General features: G+C 44.3%; 1 protein-coding gene across 1 annotated transcript in view; it reads left to right on the forward strand.

Moving 5' to 3' along the window:
• PTPRB (protein tyrosine phosphatase receptor type B) overlaps positions 1–13,082 on the forward strand; it is a gene marked incomplete at its 3' end in the record, with an annotated part of 59,502 nt that extends 46,420 nt beyond the window's left edge. The window contains exons 24-34 of the mRNA XM_080349767.1: positions 741–824; positions 939–956; positions 1,063–1,144; positions 1,600–1,690; positions 4,614–4,690; positions 5,503–5,637; positions 6,689–6,811; positions 7,013–7,176; positions 8,585–8,720; positions 11,882–12,002; positions 13,060–13,082. Of these exons, the coding sequence (XP_080205893.1) occupies positions 741–824; positions 939–956; positions 1,063–1,144; positions 1,600–1,690; positions 4,614–4,690; positions 5,503–5,637; positions 6,689–6,811; positions 7,013–7,176; positions 8,585–8,720; positions 11,882–12,002; positions 13,060–13,082 (1,054 nt within the window). The remainder of the gene's footprint in view (positions 1–740; positions 825–938; positions 957–1,062; positions 1,145–1,599; positions 1,691–4,613; positions 4,691–5,502; positions 5,638–6,688; positions 6,812–7,012; positions 7,177–8,584; positions 8,721–11,881; positions 12,003–13,059) is intronic.
• Between the last annotated feature and the right edge of the window lie 7,415 nt (positions 13,083–20,497).

Genomic DNA, 20,497 nt, shown 5'->3' on the forward strand with positions numbered 1-20,497 from the left:
GCTCCTAACCATCTCAGTACATAGTGACATATAGAGCTTGATTGATGTGTTTTCCACCTTGCCCCTCTCTTTGTATTTTTTTAGTGTAGATAAACTTCAGATTAGAGTGGGGTTTCATGTTCTGTGGTATATAGCCAGCAGGACTACAAGTATACCAGTATGATTTTCTGTCGTCATACACAAAGAGAAAGCATTCTCTAAGGGAGATATGCTGCAGGAGGACATGAAAGGACAAAAGGCAACACTAACCCTATGGAGTTAGTACCATTTCTGTGGCTTTCCCAAAGCCCAGTGTGGTGCTGCCACTTACTCCTGCCGCGAACCTGGGCATCTCCTAGAGGCCTGGTCTGCAGAGTGGATGTGCTGGAAGCTGCAGACCTTCTACAGCTCTGAAAATCTACCTACATGTTTCTCTCTGCATGTGGAGAATCAGCCCATTTAGGGCCTAACTTAGCACGGGACACCCTCCTTCATGGTAGGCTGGGCTGTGAGTGTTTTAGTGTTTCATGCCTGTGTGCATGCGTGCAGTCCACGTCACTGTTACCAAACTAAAATACAAGAAAACTGTGCCACAGCTAGGACTCATGTCACATGATCAGAGCTGCAGATCAAAATGGGCTTTTTTAAATTCCTTTTTTTCCAACTTAACAACTTCTTTCCAAAGTAAGTGATGTTATTGGCAGCTCTTACCAGTATCAGAACATAACAGTAAAACAGAATACCTTTTTCTTTTATTCTAGCAATGGCCACGAGAGACCTACAGCAAGGCTGAGCATTCGCAGGGACAGGCCACTGTCAGTCCATCTGAACTTGGGACAAAAAGGGTAACATAAAAAATTTTGTTTCTAAGAGCACTTTTAACATGGCATCATGGATGAGCAGTCCCATTTGGTCACTCACTGACGAAGTGTTTCTTTTTCTTTTGAAATTGTCTCTAGGAACCGGAAAACTTCCAGGTAAAAAGAAAAAAATTAATACCTAAAAAAGCTTCTTGATAACCAACTGGATAAATTATGACTGTGATTCATCCTGTGATTTTCTTCCTCCTGTTGAATATTTTAGTCCGATCAAAGTCAGTCACTTTGAAGCACACTTCATCAAACTTCAAGCAGACTCCAACTACCTCCTGTCCAAGGAGTATGAGGTGGGATCCTAACGGAGGCAAAAGACTTGCTTTATAAAGGGGTGGGCTGGCTGAAACAATGGGGTGATGCATTAGAAAGGCCTGCGTTTGTTTGTTGTATTCACACTAATCCAAATAAGTTTGAGAGTCTCACCTGAACTCCGCTTGTCCTAGTGCAGAAGCCGGTTCTGCATTTGTCATAGCATCTTCTGGTTGACAGCCTCTGCCTGATACTTCTCTGGCTGAGTTCGGGAGCATTCGTGTGGCACATCTGTGTGACAAAGCATAGAAAGCACCTGCCAGCTGTGTGCTTGCTTTAAAACAGTATGATTAGATACTACATTTCAGTTTGCTTGTTTGTTTAAAAACAACAACAAACAACCTGGGGGGAAAAAAAAATCCATGGCCTGTGTCCCCCTGTTCTGTCACATCCTTTAATTATTTTTTCCTCACATTTTATCCCTATTTTTTTGCAGGACTTGAAAGACGTGGGTCGAAACCAGACATGTGACATAGCACTTCTGCCAGAGAACAGAGGGAAAAATCGATACAATAACATATTGCCCTGTGAGTTTTAATTTTGGTTGTGTAATATTACATCACACCAACTATTTTTCACTTTTTTTAGCAAGCCTACTGGAATAGAGAGCTCAGTCAGTCCCCTCCTTCCTGTCAGACATGAAATACCTCTGCCAGCTCAGGTTCTGCTGCTTGGAGGCAGATGATGTATGGCACTGAATCACAGTATCACAGTATCACAGTATGTTTGGGATTGGAAGGGACCTCAAAAGATCATCTAGTCCAATCCCCCTGCTGGAGCAGGAACGCCTAGGTGAGGTTGCACAGGAACATGTCCAGGTGGGTCTTGAATGTCTCCAGAGAAGGAGACTCCACAACCCCCCTGGGCAGCCTGTTCCAGTGCTCTGTCACCCTTACTGAGAAGAAGTTTTTTCTCAAATTTAAGTGGAACCTCTTGTGTTCCAGCTTGATCCCATTGCCCCTTGTCCTATCATTGTTTGCCAACGAGAAGAGCCTGGCTCCATCCTCATGGCACTCACCCTTTATATATTTATAAACATTAATAAGGTCACCCCTCAGTCTCCTCTTCTCCAAACTAAAGAGACCCAGCTCCCTCAGCCTTTCCTCATAAGGGAGGTGCTCCACTCCCTTAATCATCTTGGTTGCCCTACGCTGGACCCTCTCCAGCAGTTCCCTGTCCTTCTTGAACTGAGGGGCCCAGAACTGGACACAATATTCCAGATGGGGTCTCACCAGGGCAGAGTAGAGGGGAAGGAGGACCTCTCTCGATCTACTAACCACCCCCCTTCTAATACATCCCAGGATGCCATTGGCCTTCCTGGCCACAAGGGCACAGTGCTGGCTCATGGTCATCCTGTTGTCCACCAGGATCCCCAGGTCCCTTTCCCCTACACTGCTCTCTAATATGTAATTTCCCAACCGATACTGGAACCTAGGGTTGTTCCTGCCCAGATGCAGGACTCTACACTTTTCCTTGTTAAATTTCATTAGGTTATTCCCCGCCCAACTCTCCAGCCTGTCTAGGTCTCGCTGGATGGCAGCACAGCCTTCTGGCGTGTCAGCCACTCCTCCCAGCTTAGTGTCATCAGCAAACTTGCTGATAGTACACTCTATTCCCTCGTCTAAGTCGTTAATGAATATATTGAATAATACTGGCCCCAGTACTGACCCCTGAGGTACTCCACTAGATACTGGTCTCCAACTAGACTCCGCACCATTGACTACCACTCTCTGGCTTCTCTCCTTAAGCCAGTTTGTAACCCACCTCACTACTCTATTGTCTAGACCACACCTCCGCAACTTAGCAACTAGGATGCTGTGGGAGACTGTGTCAAAGGCTTTACTGAAGTCAAGGTAGACCACATCCACGGCTCTGCCATCATCCATCCACCTTGTAACATTCTCATAAAAGGCTATGAGGTTGGTCAAGCATGACTTACCCTTGGTAAAGCCATGCTGACTGCCCCTAATAACCTTCTTATCCTTGATATGAATGGCTTAATGCAGACCAGTAATTTCATTTCGCAGTAGAGGTGTAATGACTAGCATCCAGTCTAGAGAGAAAAAGCTCCAGCTATGCTGGGCATTCAGTCACTGATGGTAACAAGGATAGTAGAAATAACAGTAGGGTTGTTTGCATACGGGGTATCATCCATTCAGTGCTTTTTGACAGCCTTGCCAAATCTCCTTCAGAGGACACAGCAAACCTACTATAAAGTACAGAGCTACTGTGGTTCTGCATAGTAAGACACATAGAATCATAGAATGTCCTGAGTTGGAAGGGGCTCACAAGGATCATGAAGTCCAGCTCCTGTCCCTGCACAGGACAACCCCAAATTCACACCATGTATCTGAGAGCGTTGTCCTATCGCTTTTTGAACAGTGTCAGGCTTGGGGCCATGACACCTCCCTGAGGAGCCTGTTCCAGTGCTCCACCACCCTCTGGATGAAGAACCTTTTTGTAATGTCCAACCTAAACCTTCCCTGGCACATCTTCCTGCCATTCCCTCAGGTTCTGTCATTGATCACTAATGAAAAGCACCTGCCCCTCCTCCTCCTCTTGTGGAGAAGCTGTAGACCATGATGAGGTCTCCCCTCAGTCTCCCCCAGGCAGAACAAACTCAGTGACTTTAGCTGTTCCTCATACAGCTTCCCCTCTAAACCCTTCACCAACTTTGTGGCCCTCTTCTGGACACTCTCTTTGTGTGAGGTTAGCCCTATTCTCCTGAGGCAAGACTTTTCATTGAGAGTTTGCTCCTTTAATCTGCTATCTGACAGTTTTGGAGGTAACTCATGCTGTGCATCGAGGAAAAACGCCACATGACCCGCTGCTCCATGTGCTGCCGTGCCACTGAGTCTGGTATGTGCTTGGAGCACAGCCTCACAGCATCTTCTGTGTTCTGCCTGCTGTGCCAGGCTGGGGAGCATGCCCACGATGTACAAGAAACAACACCTGACTGAGATCCAACATGGCATTGTCTCACAAATCAGTGACCTGGTGTCTTAGGCATCTGTCATACTTGGAGATGCCACTTCTCCTAGGGAAAACTGGTGGCCTGCTCGCACATGTCAGGGTGCTGTGCAGATCACTGAAGCACTACAGTGCTGGGCACTGCTCTCTAGTGCAGCACACTGCTGTCAGGAACAAAGGAGGATGCTGTTGTGACTCTTTCAATGCCATAACAAATCCTGTGCAACTCAACAGAGGGCTATTTGGATATTCAGTGCTTCCTTCTCACCCATCCATCTCTCCTAGTCTTTGGAACACTCCACAACACTCATGGGTGAAAGAGGCAGTACAGATATAAAGAGTTATGCCTCTAAATTATCCTTCCATATAAAATCCTTGTCATAATTCTGCCAGTCCTTTTGCAAATGCATTCCTGTAAATGGGAGAGGGACTGAAAATCAAGACCTAGCCATAAGCCTCTTGTAATCAATTTCTTCCTAGATGATACATCAAGAGTGAAGCTTTCCAATGTGGATGATGACCCTTGCTCAGACTACATTAATGCAAGCTACATACCAGTAAGTGACTCAAGGATGGTATTTTATAGTCCTCCCGCCAGTAGTATTTTGTCCTTCATCTAAAACTGAATATAAAGCTGGATGCTTAAGGCTCCCCTCCCCCTTCATTTATTCACTTGAGCTGAAAGTCTGCGAACTCATTTTGTGGGTGTGCTGAAAGGCTATGTCTGACTGCTATTAAGTTAACTGTGAGTGATTTACCCAACACTTAAGGACACTTTCTTAGATTGCTGTAGTTATGGAAGATAGCAGGTCTAATTGGCCAAGGACACGTTTTAAAGGTCATTGATTTTATAGTGTCCACAACAACTGTAGCTATCACTGCAGGTGACACCCTCATTGTGGAACTGTAGCTCATCCTGACAGTGTTGGCACCTTGTAGGATGTTAAAACTGGCTGAGATTATTAAAATAATGCCCTTTGCCAAAGAGTCATGATTGATAATAGCAGTGGCTTTAGCAATCTGGGTTTCAAGCCAGAACTCAGCTAATTTATTAAAAGCAGTAAATAAAACAAAACCCCTAGTAGTTCCAAAATGGCTTGAGACTGTGCTGAACATAATTGAACTATGAAAAGCTTTCACTGCCACAAAAGGAACAGTATTTAGATACACTGCTGCAGTCTCTTCCTTCTCTCTGCTCCAACCAGCCTTCTGTTTCCAGGTTCAGGGCAACAATTTAGCTCTCCAGACTATTGTCCCAGGCAGGGAATTGTTGCTGCAGAGCCCTGGCTGGAACTTTTGTGGCCTTTTCAGTTGCTAAATCTTATTTTTCTGCCTTTATGGAGACTAATGGAGTTCTCTTTCTTTGCAGGGCAATAATTTCCGCAGGGAATACATAGCAACTCAGGGCCCTTTGCCTGGCACCAAAGATGAGTTCTGGAAGATGGCATGGGAACAAAACGTTCACAATATTGTCATGGTAACCCAGTGTGTTGAGAAGGGCCGGGTGAGCAACGACTCTTCTTTATTATTAATGACTGTTTGAACATCTATTAAAAGTTTATGCTTATTATTTACATCACACTAATGCCAAAGGTGCCAGTCAAGGAGATACAGACTAAGAGATAAGATATATGATCTACGGACTGGAGACAGATTAAGACCATGAAGTGACTTAGTATCGACTATCCTCAAATCATGCAGCAAGTGAAGACTAGAGTTAGGAATGGAGCTCAGTGTTTCTGGTCTCTAATCAAGCACTTTGCTCACTAGTACTAATGTAATCTCCTTAAGCATGCAGCAGGACAAACACCAGCAAAAAAATACCTGCTTATCACATCCACTCCAGTCAACTCGTACTTTAATATAAGCTCTAGAAAGCAAGTGTTGATCATGAAATACATGGAGTTCTCTCTGATGCATAAACCTTGGTGTAATGAGCCAAGAGACCACTCACACACTTAACAGTCTTACTGAGTGCAAGTGTAGGTAACTTATTTAGCTCTCAGCAGTCCACCTCCCCAGATATGACCACATCTTGCACCCTTTGCAAGACAGGGACTAGATCTATAAAAAAGATAAACAAGCTTGAAGTGGCACATAGCAGGATATTTCCTTACAGTTTACAATTTTTTCTTGAGAGGGCAAAAGCAGATGCAGACGTCTCCTACCCCTCACTGGCTCTGAGTGGGACCATACCATCAAATCTCAGCAGGCACTGGAGGCCTAGCTCTCATCCAGGCAGAGCTCTGATAAGAGCTGGTGCAGAAACGGTTGTGGTATCCAGAAGAGGGCATCAGTGAAGTGCTTCCCATTCCCCCCATCACAAACATCCTCGATGAGAACTTCTACTTCCCAGCCCCATCCTAGCCCATTCCCATCCTAGGCCCTGTTTGTTGAGTGGACATGGCAGGGGATTATGTCTCTCTGAATTCAGCTGCTGCCTTTCCTCCTTCATCCTCAGGCACGGGAGGTCTGAAATCTACTTCTTCCAGTGCTGGGTGGAGGCATTGTTTACAGCTGTTACTGACACTAAGTCTTTTCCTGTGTCCCTGCAGGTGAAGTGTGATCACTACTGGCCCCTTGACCAGGATTCCTTGTACTATGGAGACCTGATCGTTGAGATGCTGTCTGAATCAGTGCTCCCAGAATGGACAATACGAGAGTTTAAAATCTGCAGTGTATGTCTGTGTTCATATTTTTTTTAAATTAACTGGCTTAAAAAGGTCTGCAAGGCTAAATTAGGAAGGTTTCTTCCTCAGTAGCATCATACCCAGCTCACCTCTGGTGGCAGCTGTAGCACTTGCTCTGAAGGTGCATGTTGTTTGTGTCCCCTCCTCTCTCATCTGTTCTGGTGACCCACACTTTTTGTATCCCAACAGGAAGAACAGCTTGACTCAACGAGGCTCATTCGTCACTTCCATTACACTGTCTGGCCAGATCATGGTGTGCCAGAGACCACTCAGTCCCTGATCCAGTTTGTCAGAACTGTAAGGGATTATATCAACAGGACCCCAGACACAGGACCCACCATCGTGCACTGCAGGTATGTGCAAGAGCAAAAGGTCTGTGACACAGAGCCTTTGTGTCTACCCCTGGGAAGTTCCCAAATATTCATCCCTGTTAGGCCATGGGCAGCCACAGAACCTGCGAGATAGCTGATGGGGCTTTTTACAAGGGCATGTAGTGAAGGGACAAACGGTAACGGAAAGTGTGTCAATTTAGATTAGGTAGAAGGAAGAAATTCTTCACTCTTGAGGATGCCAGGTTAGACAGGGCTTTGAGCAATGTGGTTTAGTGGGAGGTGTCCAACCCAGGCTATTCCATGATTCTAAGTCTCCAAATACACCAGAGCAACATTCCCAAGGCATGTGCAACCACTCACAATCTCATCCGGGAAATGCCCCAAAAATGATTCTCAGGGAATCACTGTGTCTCTGTGGGACCACTGGAGAGCACTAAAGGTGTCAACAGCTGCCACTGCTCATAAGCTTTTGCATTCTTACATTGCCCATGCACTGCTGTTGCAGCCGAAGATCTGAATCACAAAGGAGTGTTCTGAAAAGGTGAAATATACCCGTGCTGAATCTGCCTAGGTATGGATGTTGAGACAGCTGGAAGATCCATCCTTTCCCCCATTCTGACTGAGGCTCCCTCTCTTTACTGCCTTCTCCTGCTCTTCTGTTGTTGTGCCATCTCTGGCAGCCATAGGGCTGCAGATTTTGCTCTGCTCTGTGATCCACTCCTACACACGTATACAAAAAGGCAAAACTGGACTGCTTGATCCGTAATCCACTAGCCAGCTGCCGCAGAATATAGGGTTATGGAGTGCGGGAGCGCAGTGTGGTGCTGTGTATACCTTCTGATAAAGCCAAATGCTCACTGATACTACCCGAATGTAGTATCTGACCCCCTCCACCCATTTCATGGGCTGAGGCATGTATCTCTTACATGACCACACCTGTGTCTGCCTGTACATCACGTGTTGCAACATGTCAGATGTCTATGGTATCACTAGCAGGTCAGTTTTCCTCTTCCCTGCCTCCCGTTTCTAAATGCCACCTCCCAACATGTCAGCTACTGTGGACTCTGGGATACTTTGCCTTACTCTGCCCTTCCATAAAGCACAAGCCAATTTATCTTCTAGAATAAAGCCTGCTGGTTCATCCCTGGGAGGGAAGAGGTTTAAAAGTTACAGTCTCTTAGTGTATCTCAATGATTGAGTTAATACAAAGCAGAAAGCAGTACGGGCAGTAGCGAAGATGACTCTACTATCACCATCATCTTTTTCTCCTTTCTAAACAAATTCCACTACAAAGGGCTTGAAGTCCCAGAGGTGCCATCTGAACAATAAGCTTCCTGCCCTGGAGATCAGAACACCACAAAAATATCACATGAAGATAGTGTGTGCTTTGATTGATCTTTTAAATCATTCGGGCTGTGTTCTTTTCCAGTGCTGGTGTTGGCAGGACTGGCACATTCATTGCACTGGACCGAATTCTGCAGCAGCTGGATTCAAAGGACACCGTCGACATTTATGCAGCAGTACATGATCTAAGGCTTCACCGGGTTCACATGGTTCAGACAGAGGTAGGTTTTGGATAGCTCTACAACACTGCAACATGTAATAATCAGTCTCTCATCTTAAAGGCTCTCAAAGCACTTCACAGTTACTCCACTGTGAAACACTAGTTAAATGTATTTTAGCTCTCCGAGTATTTCTAGTTCAGGATTGTTTCCATTGGCTCTCATACAGCAAGTCCAAACCATAACAAGTCGTATCTCAGCTTCCTATAGATTTCTCCTGTTGGCACTGGCCCACAATCACGCCAGCAGTGTTTTCCAGCTGATGCTTCAGCACATTGTTACGTTATTGCAGTGTCCAGTAAATAAGCTTTGAGCACAGCTAGGTCCTTCAGGGATGTGTTTGGAAGACAAGCCTAAACCAGACAAGGAGGTCAATGTAATAGGGAAAAGGAATGGAGGGCAGAGAAAATTAAGTGTGCATAATTTTAAAACTCTAAGCACTGTGGCCTTGTGGCATTGCAGTTCATTTTTTATTGAGCTGCTCGGTCATTTTCATTAATGGTATTGAAAAGTCGATCAGCATTCCCCTAACATACTATGCAAAAGCAAGTACATTTATTCTCAAAGTGCAGAAAAAGTACGTGTTTGGGATTTCTTTCTGTGCTTTTAAAACTGAAAGAAAATCACTTTACACTAATAACAGCTAAACACTCAGGAGCTGATTTAATAAAAGCGAGTTGTGGAGTCAGCCTTTACATTTTCCCCATGAACTGTTAATAGAGGAATCAGAACAAGTTTGATGGGTCTGCCTGTAGCTTGATACTAATGGAGCTCTTTGTTGCAATTTGGAAACTAAAACATCAGTGACAGTGCTTCCTGACAGATGTAAAAGTCACACAGGGGTATAAAGAGAGGCTCAAATGGGAATGCAAAAGAGAGACTTCCTGGAATTATCGTAATCAGAGGAGACCTCCTGTTGGAGGGGAGACAGATTCTCAGCTTGGTCTGGGCATCCTCCTTGACAGATCCATTTCACCTTCTACTCACCCATCAGCCGTAGTCATCAACAGCAGACAGGCACCTCAGGAGGGTGGCTCTTTTTCCCTGCCTCGAAAAAGAAGCAACTGCCTCAAGAGCCTAAATCTGACACCAGGCTTATAAGCAACTAAAATCGTGTGATACAAACTCTGTCTTTGGCATGAGCTTGACATGGCATCTAAGTCAAAAAGTAGCCAGACCCAAATGAAATATCTACAGCAGTAGTGAGTTGTACCCCTCCATGCCATTACTAGCACTACGTGCACCTCTGCCGCAAACTAGCAGTGGCTCGAGTCTTACCCAGCTCCCTGTTGTAAGCAGTCCTGCCCCTGGAAGAATTCACAAGCAGCATCCCAGCAATGGGGTCACAGAAAGCTTTTGCAGCTCACAGGTACTCACCCCACTTGACCTGCAACATGCTTGTAGACTGACCATGCAGCTATGCCAGTGCACAGCCACTGAGCTGCTGTATTTTAGGCAAGTCATTAATCTGAACTGACAGCTGCATCTGTATATGGTTTCTGATTTGGAATTGTCTTTCATCGAGGTAGCTTGAAGCCCAAGCAATACAACCTCTCATCCTTCTGCAAGAAAATAAAGTAAATTTATCCTGGAGTTTTATGATCATTCGAAGTTTGCAATGAGCAGTAAATTATGAAGTAATTCTCACACATTTCTTAAGAAAAAGTAAAGTGGGTGGGAAGAGGGAGAAGAAAAGATCTGCTCCACATACTTCATCCGAAGTGTGTGAAGACCCTAGTTCCTTGTCTTGGCTTCCACTATCTGTTTGGAAGTTGAGATAAAAGCTAGGTCCCCATGTGCTGATGTGGCAGAAGCCAAATCCCAGTGAGGAGCACAAGCCAGCAGATAAGACTGTTCGCAGTGAGATGCTCCAGCCAAAGGTCACAGCATCATCGTGCTTGACATTATGCAGTCAGAGTAAAACAGCAGCAACAAAACAGTGCCCCTGCTTTAGACTTGGCTGAAAGCTGCTTAAGACAACTCTCCCGCAGCTGGAGACATGCAGGGGAGTAACAAGCAAACTCTGTCCATCAACTCAAAAAGCAGTGAGCTCAGCACAGCAGCTGTAGCAGGCAGAGAAGAAGTCCACCATTTCAGTCCCAAATGGTCTCTGCCAAAGGAAGTCTCTGTGCCCTGGCCAACTTCCTACCTAATGGGTGGGTGTGGTGCAGGATTCTGCTCCACAGGGGTGGGATCTGCTCTTCAGCTGTCACATCAGTCAGAGACAGCAGCCATAAGTGTGTAACAGCAGGTATCCTCATTCTCCCAGAGCTCTAAGGAAAATGCACAGAGCAGTAGCTCTTGTGAAAAAGAAGTAGAAGATGTGGGGGAACAAAATACACGTGCTATGGGAGAAATTATGTCTTTGAGCTAAAGTAATATTAAAAAGGTACACCTTGATATATAAAGAGGCTCAGCCTAATTTTGGGGTACTATGCTACACTAATCCAAAAACCAAGAATCATCCATGTCATAAACCGCAAAGAGCAGCAAACCTTGGCGACTTAACAATCTGTTCTACCAAGGTAGTTCGATAAATAGTCATTAACATGCTGACCCTTCTGACTTTGGTTGTTAATATTTTCTTAACTCCCTTCTATGAAAGGCACTCTTCAGAAAAGACAGTCTGTCCTTTGCTGCACAGTCAGAAGTAATCTTATATTGGATCAAAAAAACTCTGCTTTGCCAGAAAATTTGGGTTCATCAAAATTCAATGAAATACTAATATATTGTGATAAAATTCTGTGGAAAATATTTATTTTCAGAACAAAAAAGCAGGAAATTGTTTGTCTCTTCTGCATGCTTCCCTGTACATATTAATTCTGGTACACATACTTTATAATAAAGCATTCAGAAGTAGTAGCAATCCAAGACAGCATCATGTCAAATTATGCCTTACAGCTGATAGACCTTTCACTCCTAACATGATCTGTCAAAACATACTGTGTTCATTTATGTTTTACTGGTAACATTTCTAAAACCGAGTGATCACAAAAGTTTGCTATTTTACTAGTGCGAAAATGAGAATAATTTTAGAAGTATATTTTCATTTTTAACACCACCCTTTGTTGTATGTGAAGGAGTTAGCCTGTAATGATTTTTCACAATACAGAAAATTAAGTTACAAAATATCCCAGAGTGACTTGGAAAAAAATATTTTGCAGTGTCAATATGTGTATCTACATCAATGTGTGAGAGATGTGTTAAGAGCCAGAAAACTTCGCAGTGAACAAGAAAATCCCTTGTTTCCAATATATGAAAATGTGAATCCAGAGTATCACAGAGGTAAGCGCAAGTTTATCAAATTGTCAAGTGTTTCAAATGTAATAGCTCATTGACAATGCAACTGAGGGGACAAATTGTGCTATCCCGTGCCATCGGTATTTTTTCTCTTCCTGGATCTCCACTTCTTCACTGCTCTGCTCTTGTCACTCTCAAAATTGCATCTTTATTTCCTCCATCAGTAGTCATGATAACGTCTCTTGCTTCTTCTACCTTACCTTCATGCTCTCCCTGTCTCACATGTCACGATTCCTGTGCTGTTGGGGGATCTGCACCTCTTCCCTGTCATGATATTGTCTTCCTCCTGTACCTCACCAGTGTTTACATCATCCACTTCTAAGCACGCTGGAGCCACTGACTGGGTTATCTGGTCTCTGTCATCGACGTTGTTCGATTTCTGTCCTGAATCTCCTTCATTTTCTGTTGATGGTATAGACGGCCTTAGGAGACTTCCCATCTGCCTTGACTGGCTGATGTAGGTGTCCAAGGCTGTGCTCTTTTCTCCTCCTCCAACTCTCCTTCCCTACAGGCCTTTGTCCCCAGCCTGTACCCAGTCCCCTGGGAATAAGAACTGCAGGAGTAACAAATTTGGTACAAGCACTGGCTTTCACCTCCTGTTCTCATGGCTGGAGGACCAGTCTGGAGAAGCTGTAAGCAGAGGTGGCCTGTGTGTCCTGGTAGAGCTCATTCCTAAAGGCTGTGGAAGCTTTCAGAGTCAGACAGCAGGACCTCGGTAGCTCCTCAAATTCAGGCACTGGGAATTGTGATTATAGGATGAGAGATCAAAATAATTTTCTTGATCAAGCCCTTAGAAATCAGAGTTGTCATCAACAGGTAGAGCAGGATTGGAGGAGGCCAAGGACTGAAATGTTATGACTGGGTCCCACAAGCTGGGAGTGCTGGCAAAAGCAGGGGTGGGATCTGCTCTTCAGCTGTCACATCAGTCACCAGCCAGTGGCACTGTCACACAACCGCCTTTCAGAGCTCTGTAGTGAAGAGCTGAACGTGAAGCCACCAGGCTTATTTTATTTTTTCTAATCTCGGTTTTCCTTGCTTTCAGATGCTGTTTATTCAAGGCACTAAGAATGTTACAGACAACTGCTTTTGTGACCACATTTGTTAACTAGGGGTTTTGTTTGGGTTTTTTTAATGTATGTATTTCATGCACTAGAAAGGTGCCAGACCTTTCTGTTGAGACTGTGTATAATTTATTGGTCTGGTGATTTTTTTAAAAGATATATAATTTAAGTGTAACAGATATTAATGTATATAATTGTATTTTGGCATTATGTAAATATGTATTTTTTTCTATATTGTTTATATTAATATTAAGCTTCAGATAATACTATTTTTTTCTTATCACAGTTTTTGTGAACTGTTCTACATAAACTATTTTAATTTGTATGGCTAACAGGACTGCTGCATTTAAGGCAGGTTATGTATTGGCATGTAACACACAGGAAAATTCCTATAAGAAGAACCTCATTTTTTTTAACTAGTCCAGTGTTTGTGAGATGAAATAAGCTACTATTAAGCAAAAAGAACAGTAGTCCTATATAGGAATTACAATGCTACTCTAAACGTACTGCTTGAAAATGGTTGTAGCCCATAACACAATGACATACCTTTTACAGAACTCATTAACAGCCAGCCAAAACAGGGTCCACCTCACTAGAAGCAACTGTTTCAGTCTCATGGGACGTAGCAGAAAAATATCAAACAACACACGCTGCCGTGAAGTCTAGCAGACCTTTGCCCCACACACATGGCTGTGAGGGGAGACAGGTCACGTTCTGATTTCTTTGCACTGGTTTGAGAGAGCAGGATCAGACCACAGGCTGTGTCTGTGCAGTTTCACTTACATACAATTACAATAAGAAAGGTGTTCAAGGAGACGCCTCGGACATTCATGTTAACGGATGTGTAAGGATGTGAAGCCTGGCAACTTCCATAGCTCAGTAAAAACAACACTGCATCATGACAGCTAAAATAATAGAGAAATAAAGACATATGAAGTTATAGATCCCACAGTTCACACAACTGGCTTCAGCCTTAAGCTGCTTGCAACAGAGCTGCCTTGGCCCAAGCATTGGTCTCCATCGAATGCCACTTGCTTTCACAAAGGGAAAGTGAAGCCCCAGCATGTCCACATGGAAAGACTCCTCCACTTCGATATTGCCTGATATCACCACCACAAGGGCAGCTGGAATAGAAGAAGACTGGGGATGTTGGCTGGCAGGGCTGTGCTAATAATCAGATTACTCAAAGCATTTCGTGATTAGCAAGACGTACAATTGAAAAACACTCACCTGGTACCTTCTCCAGCCAAGCGGATTAGGCACATCCTCTCTCCTCTGCAAAGAGGTTCCTTATTCAAGGGACTGATCTGAACACTCGGTTCAGCTTTTCTTTGTCTTTATAAAGTGCTCTTCACGCAAATAGAGAATAGGCGGTGCATAGTTCTCCTTTTATATATCTAACCATACTTTACCTAGAGAAAACAGCCTGCTGCTGAAGACGAGTGCCTAAATTCCACTTTTATTTTGGAGATAAATAAATATTTCTGAAGGCCTTCAGAGAACTAGCCAATACCCCTAAGTGCGGACCTGCTATGGCCCTGGGCCAAGACTACTGTGATTTCACCATGGCTTACTGGAGCCACGCTTTCCTTGTGGCAGGAACACCTGCCTGAAGACGGGCGAAAAAATCTGCAAGGCAGCTCTGACATAGTTTTCTTAATCATTCCAAAAGCAGGACCAGTGGGACATCCATGTCACTCTGGTTTTCCTAGGGAGAACGAAACAGCCTGATAATCCTTCTTCCTTCCTACTCCATCTGGAGTCTCATCCTTCCTTGACCCATTATCCTCACGTGCCTCAGAAGCCACCCTTCATATCAGCTTTCACGGCTGCTCAGAACATGTAAGTGTGGCTAACATTTTAGGTATCTCTGTATGAAAATACTGCTCATTCCACTTGTGCATCCTCTTTGGCCCCAGATGAACCCCGAAATTCTCTGCCCTCAGTGGGATCTGAAGAAGGGAACTAGCATTATAGTGGAAGGCATTTGCACAGAGGGAAAGCTAAGCCAAACCGCAAAGAAATGTGCAAATTTTCTGCAGGCCCCTTTTTCCTCTGTTTCCTTTGCTAGATAGATTGTAGGTTAGCAAGCAAGGACAACCAAGCACGGCAGCTTTAGATCAATCATTGACCTTGCTAATAGCCACTGAAATTAGGGCATCATGAAAATTGTGATTGTGTTACGTGCACTGCATTCAGTCCTTTCTTTTTGCAGCAGGAGCTGAGGAATAAAGATCACCATGTTAGTTACTGGCAGTACAATTACACTGTGAAGACGTACCAAATGTACCCTATAAATTATCTCACTCTATGTATTACTGTGTCGTTTTTTACGCTGAGGAAAATGGAACTCAGTAATATATGATCTGAGGGCAAAAGTCTGATTGTATACTATGTATGCACAATGTTCATTGTTTTCAGAAAGACACACATCATTCTGCTCTTTCTTTTGACATTGTTTCTCAGCTCTGTCCTCCGCACCTACAGAATTCACAAATCTGCACCCAAAATGATGATGTTGTAGCAGACGGCTATTTTCATCTTTTCTCTCAGTTGATAATGGACACAGTTCATAAGCCTCTTCCTCCTCATCACTTAATAACATGACAGATGACCTTAAATACGCTGGCACAACTCTCTTGAGCACCTTTACATTTCCGCCTGGCCAGGTCACACGTGAGACTGTACACACACATTATTGTTCTGGTTCTGCTTTCCAGACAATTCCGCTCATATGAAACCAGTGTAAATCCACTGAGAATAGATAAGAAGTATCTATGTAGCATTTTGTTAATATAAGACACCTACTTATCAGTATAATTAATTATATTTACTGTGCCTCTAAGCTGAATAACAGGACTGATGGGAAATGTTTAATGTAACCAAAATGAACTTGAAGGAGCCCATGTACTGAACAAAGAGAGCTCTTAAGGAAAAAGACACCCTCCACTGAAGAGGATGTTTCTCTTTTGAATGTCCACGAATGATGTTCAGAATTGCCTTCTTAATGTTTCCCAATAATAATGTTATAAAGCAAGGCTAGTGTCATTGCTGATCCATAAGCTAAGATTTGCACACTTGGAGCCCAGTCCTGTGAACCTCTGCATTGTCCACAAAGCTACCTGAGTACTTTTGTGAAAGTCAACTGGAATACTTGCCTGAAGAATGTCATTCCACTTCTGAAGCACTTGCAGGGTTGGGCTTTTAGGTTAGTTCAAATTTTTGTATTGAAAGTTATTTAATAATGAAAAAAATTGTGATAAATGTTTTTTTAATCTGTGCAATACAATTACAAGATCCACTACCGATTGTAGGAAAAAAAAGAAAAAAAAGAAAAAAAAAAAGATTTTGCATAGCTGGAGTTGATAAATGATATTTTTTGTTACTAGTGGAACACAAAAGTGGGTGAGAGAAATAGGCATACTGTGAAGATGTCATAAAAGTGCAACTTTATACATTTTTCTCTGCTGCTATAATTATTTATACAGCTTATATACGTGCCTAAAATTGCCAGAAATATTATTTTATGCCATGATATACTATGAATTTCCCTTCAGTTGTAGAACAGAGAAAAGAAAATGTGTGAGCATTCAGTTTATATAATGTATTGTATATGTTTATTTACGCTTTGACTTTGAAAGCAAGAAGTTAAATACTAGATGGATAGGAGTATGTGAGCACTTAACCGTGCTCCTCAGCCTGGGAGTTCCTTTATACAATATATATGAAGAACAATAACCATCTAATCGCTATATCAGCATATCCCCCCAGGGCCACAGGTGGGAGAAACACGCCTGATGTTCAGAGATAGAACCCGCCGCAGCTTCACTGCCAAGGAGTGGCATGGCAGGTGCATTACATTTTATTCTGATTTCTTTCCATACTTCAGATGTACAGTCTGCATGAACAAAGCACAACATAAAACAAAACCCCTTCCCTGGTGGCCCAATCACAGACATTCAGACTGTGGGTGCTGGGACCTCTAGTCCCAAGAGGCTGTGGCTTTGAATAGAAGGTGGGTGCACACCCCATACTTGGGCAGCTCACCGTGCCCTCGGCTCGTCCTCGCAGGCTGACAAAGTCAAAACTCCCGACCGCTATGGCCAAAGCAAACTGGTCTGTTAGCAGTGACCTCGCAGATCAGCAGCTGGTTCAGGCTGGGATTTGGTTTTTAAGACTGGCGGGAAGTACTGGACACCACGGTTAAACTAGGGTTAGCAGTTGGACTCGATGGTCTTGAGGGTCTCTCCCAGCCAAAATGATTCTATGATTGTATGACTAGCTAAGTTTAGCAAGTACTGTGGAATTTGGGCACGTTCAGTGTCAGTGATGCTGTTAGATGTGCACGATGATTTGGTTATTTCTTGGTTTATTTGAAAGCTACCAAAATACTGTAAGTAATGTCAAGTAGCTAAATATGTATTGCTCTACAGCAGGGCAGTATCTTACAGCAAAAACCCACAATTTTGAAATGTCACTAGCCATAAATTCTTTGCCAGTGCCTGGAGTAAAGTGTCTGAAAAACATCTTCAGCACATATTCCTTTCACATATGCTATATAATTACTTATATTTGTGTTCCTAACAAACACTGGGTGAACACAGAATTGTGCCACTATTGTCAATTTAATTTATGCATTTAAGTATATTTTTATATTTTTAGCTACAGTCAACAAATCAAATATATTTGAGCGTATTTTACACATTTTTCTAAATAGTTCATGAATAAAACATTAATTTTAAAAGAAATCACATCCTCGTCTTCTGTTTGACTGCCCTCGCATTGTGTGTTTGCTTGTCCTGCTGCTCAGAGAAAAGGTCATAAGTGAGTTTGATTTCAAGTGAGACCATCTTCAGAGATAATTATATTCATCAGAAGCCTCAGCCTGTTGGGGAAAGGGGCTCTGCTGTTGCCCGCTGGCTGAATTAGTGCCCGGACGGAAAGATACGGTTGTTCCCTCCGCCTCCCCCATTCTCTACCCTTCTCCATTAATTATCCGAATACCGTCTGGGTTACACAATGGGTATTTGAAACAGCAGTGCCTCTTGAACTTGGGTGCCTGTTATTTTAGAGACATTTGGCCAGGCAGTTGTACAAATTAACACCGCACTGGGGCTCCATCACTGCCTGCCGCCCGAGGATCTGAAATGTGCTTTTTAGTGAAGATATTTCTTCTCTTCCCGCTCTCCACAATGCTTAAAAAGCATTAGCATTCCTGTGGGTTCGGGGTGCTTGGCAGCAGCATGCTTGTTGCCAGCGCTCTGTGCCTCAGTTATTCCTTATTTGTCATCAGAAGTGCTTAGGACAAGTTAATTCTGTTTATGTAAAACGAAGCATGGTTTATTAGCTCCTGTTTTGTACTATAAGCTGTTTGCTGAGGAGCTGTGTATTGAAGGCTGAGAGAGTTGTTAGATTTTCCTCTTTGTGATATAAAAGCTTACCTCTGAGCCGTACTCTGTCCTGAAGCCATACACAAAACAGTAGTAATAACGATAAAATAATGTACAGTTAGTATCTCCACACAGGAGAAACATGGCCAGCATTGCAGACAAGAAGAAATACAAATGTTTTAACAAGGTACAGCAAGGAAACTGAAACACGGAGCGTCTCTTCTAGTTTGGCAAGAACACAGTGGTTGATTCCTGTTAAAACATTTCCAGAATCGGGTTTCTAACTTTGGACCAGACTTTCACCTGCGATTTGTAGATGTGAGCTGACTGTTTTGTCTGATCAGTCATTTAATAGATAATAATTTCATTTTTCTGCCAGTCCCGGTCTTCACTATCAGCTGCTTTCCTCAGCCCTAGAAATAGCTGCTGGTGTCAGACGTCTTCTTACGGGAGGCGCGACGTGGCAACACTGATGTGTATGTCAGCAAATACCACAAGTGAAAATTTCAAGTGTTGCTAACCAAGCCTTTGCACATCACTCAGGTACAACACCAGCCCTGACCTGCCCAAAAACCTCTAGCAGCAAAATAATTAAAAATAATGATAATAATAAAAAAGATAAAAGAGTGTTCCAATTAATTTGTGGAAAACATTGCATTTTGAGGGAGTTGTGAAAGCCAGACCCACTTTTGCTGTTCTCAGGGCCAGAGATGTGGGATGCAGTGTGCAGTGGCTACCGACAGGCCGTGCGTGGCCACCCGATGCCAGGAGGGAGGCAGCAGTGGCGCCGCGGTCACCGCTGCAGTGGCTCGGCTGTATTGATCAGTGAGCCGCTGACAGCCACCCCTTTGCATTAATCTGCTGGTTTTCATCATCTGGTGGCTGCGGGGCTGCCTCTGCTCGCTGGGCACAAAGCCAGGCTGGGTGGGCACGTTCAGGAGCACATGGGACAGAGCAGGACCCAGCAGTGCTGGCAAGGGGAGGGTCTCCAGGCACAAACAGTCCCGCAACCTTCATTGCTGCTTGTAGCTGTACAATCAGGTATGTGTGCCTCATGCTTTTTGGGGTCTGGCTCCTGCAGGTGTCTGACATCCTCTGTATACCCAAGTTAGATGCAAACTGTCATTTGCATGGTGTGAAACCACTCCATGACATGCAGGTTTGCTTGTGACAAGGCATGGTCCCTGCTCCTGGAGGCCTGGAGCAGTCAGCAGCATCGGGCAGGCGTGGAGGCATCAAGGTCCAAGAGGGCAATTTTTGCAGACCTCAAAGTCTTTAAGTCTCCAGGCAAAATGTTACCTTAGCACCTACAGCTTTGCTGTTGCAGGGGTCCTGGGGTCCCTAAAAGAGACCAAAGTCCCACTGAGGACTGTCACTGACCGGGCAGGGTCCCCCCCATCAGCATCAAGAGGGTTGATGCCTAGCCTAGCTGCGGGCTACCCTCACTACTCCTCCTGACCCAAATTCCCAGCTGGAAAGGGTGCATGTCCCAGCCCCCAGAGATGCTCCAGATGGGCCCACACAGCTTCAGGGCTCAAAGAGAGATGAAACTATGAGAAAGGCCAGCTGGGGCTCAGCACCACTGCAATTCTTCCCTCCATGCTGAAGCCTTCCACCACTGAGCTATGGGGCCATGGTGCATAGGGGTGACTGCAGAGATGCACAGTGGGGACTCGTTGCCTCTGCCTCCCTTCCAACTGGAGCTCCCCAGCCAAGTTCACTGTTCCACCAAGTGCCTCCATTCCCAGGCTCCAAGGCCATGAGTGTGAGGGCACTGCCAAAGAGCCAGCCGAGAGGGCGACAGGCATGGCCTTGTGCTGAACGCCACACACCGAGCGCTGCTGGCAAGTGCTGCAGTGGCTGGGCCAGACATTTTTGTACCCAGGTTTCCCAATGCTTGTGCCTAAATCCCTGCTGAGTTATAGGCCATGTCCTTGCTTGTCTTTGGTGTTCAAGCACCCAGGGCTGCTGATGTGCCAAAAAACCAGCAGAGAGCAGCAGTAGCAGCTGCCTCCTGCCAAGGGTGAAG

Source organism: Nesoenas mayeri, assembly GCF_963082525.1.
Source record: "Nesoenas mayeri genome assembly, chromosome: 1".
Lineage (NCBI taxonomy): Eukaryota > Metazoa > Chordata > Aves > Columbiformes > Columbidae > Nesoenas > Nesoenas mayeri.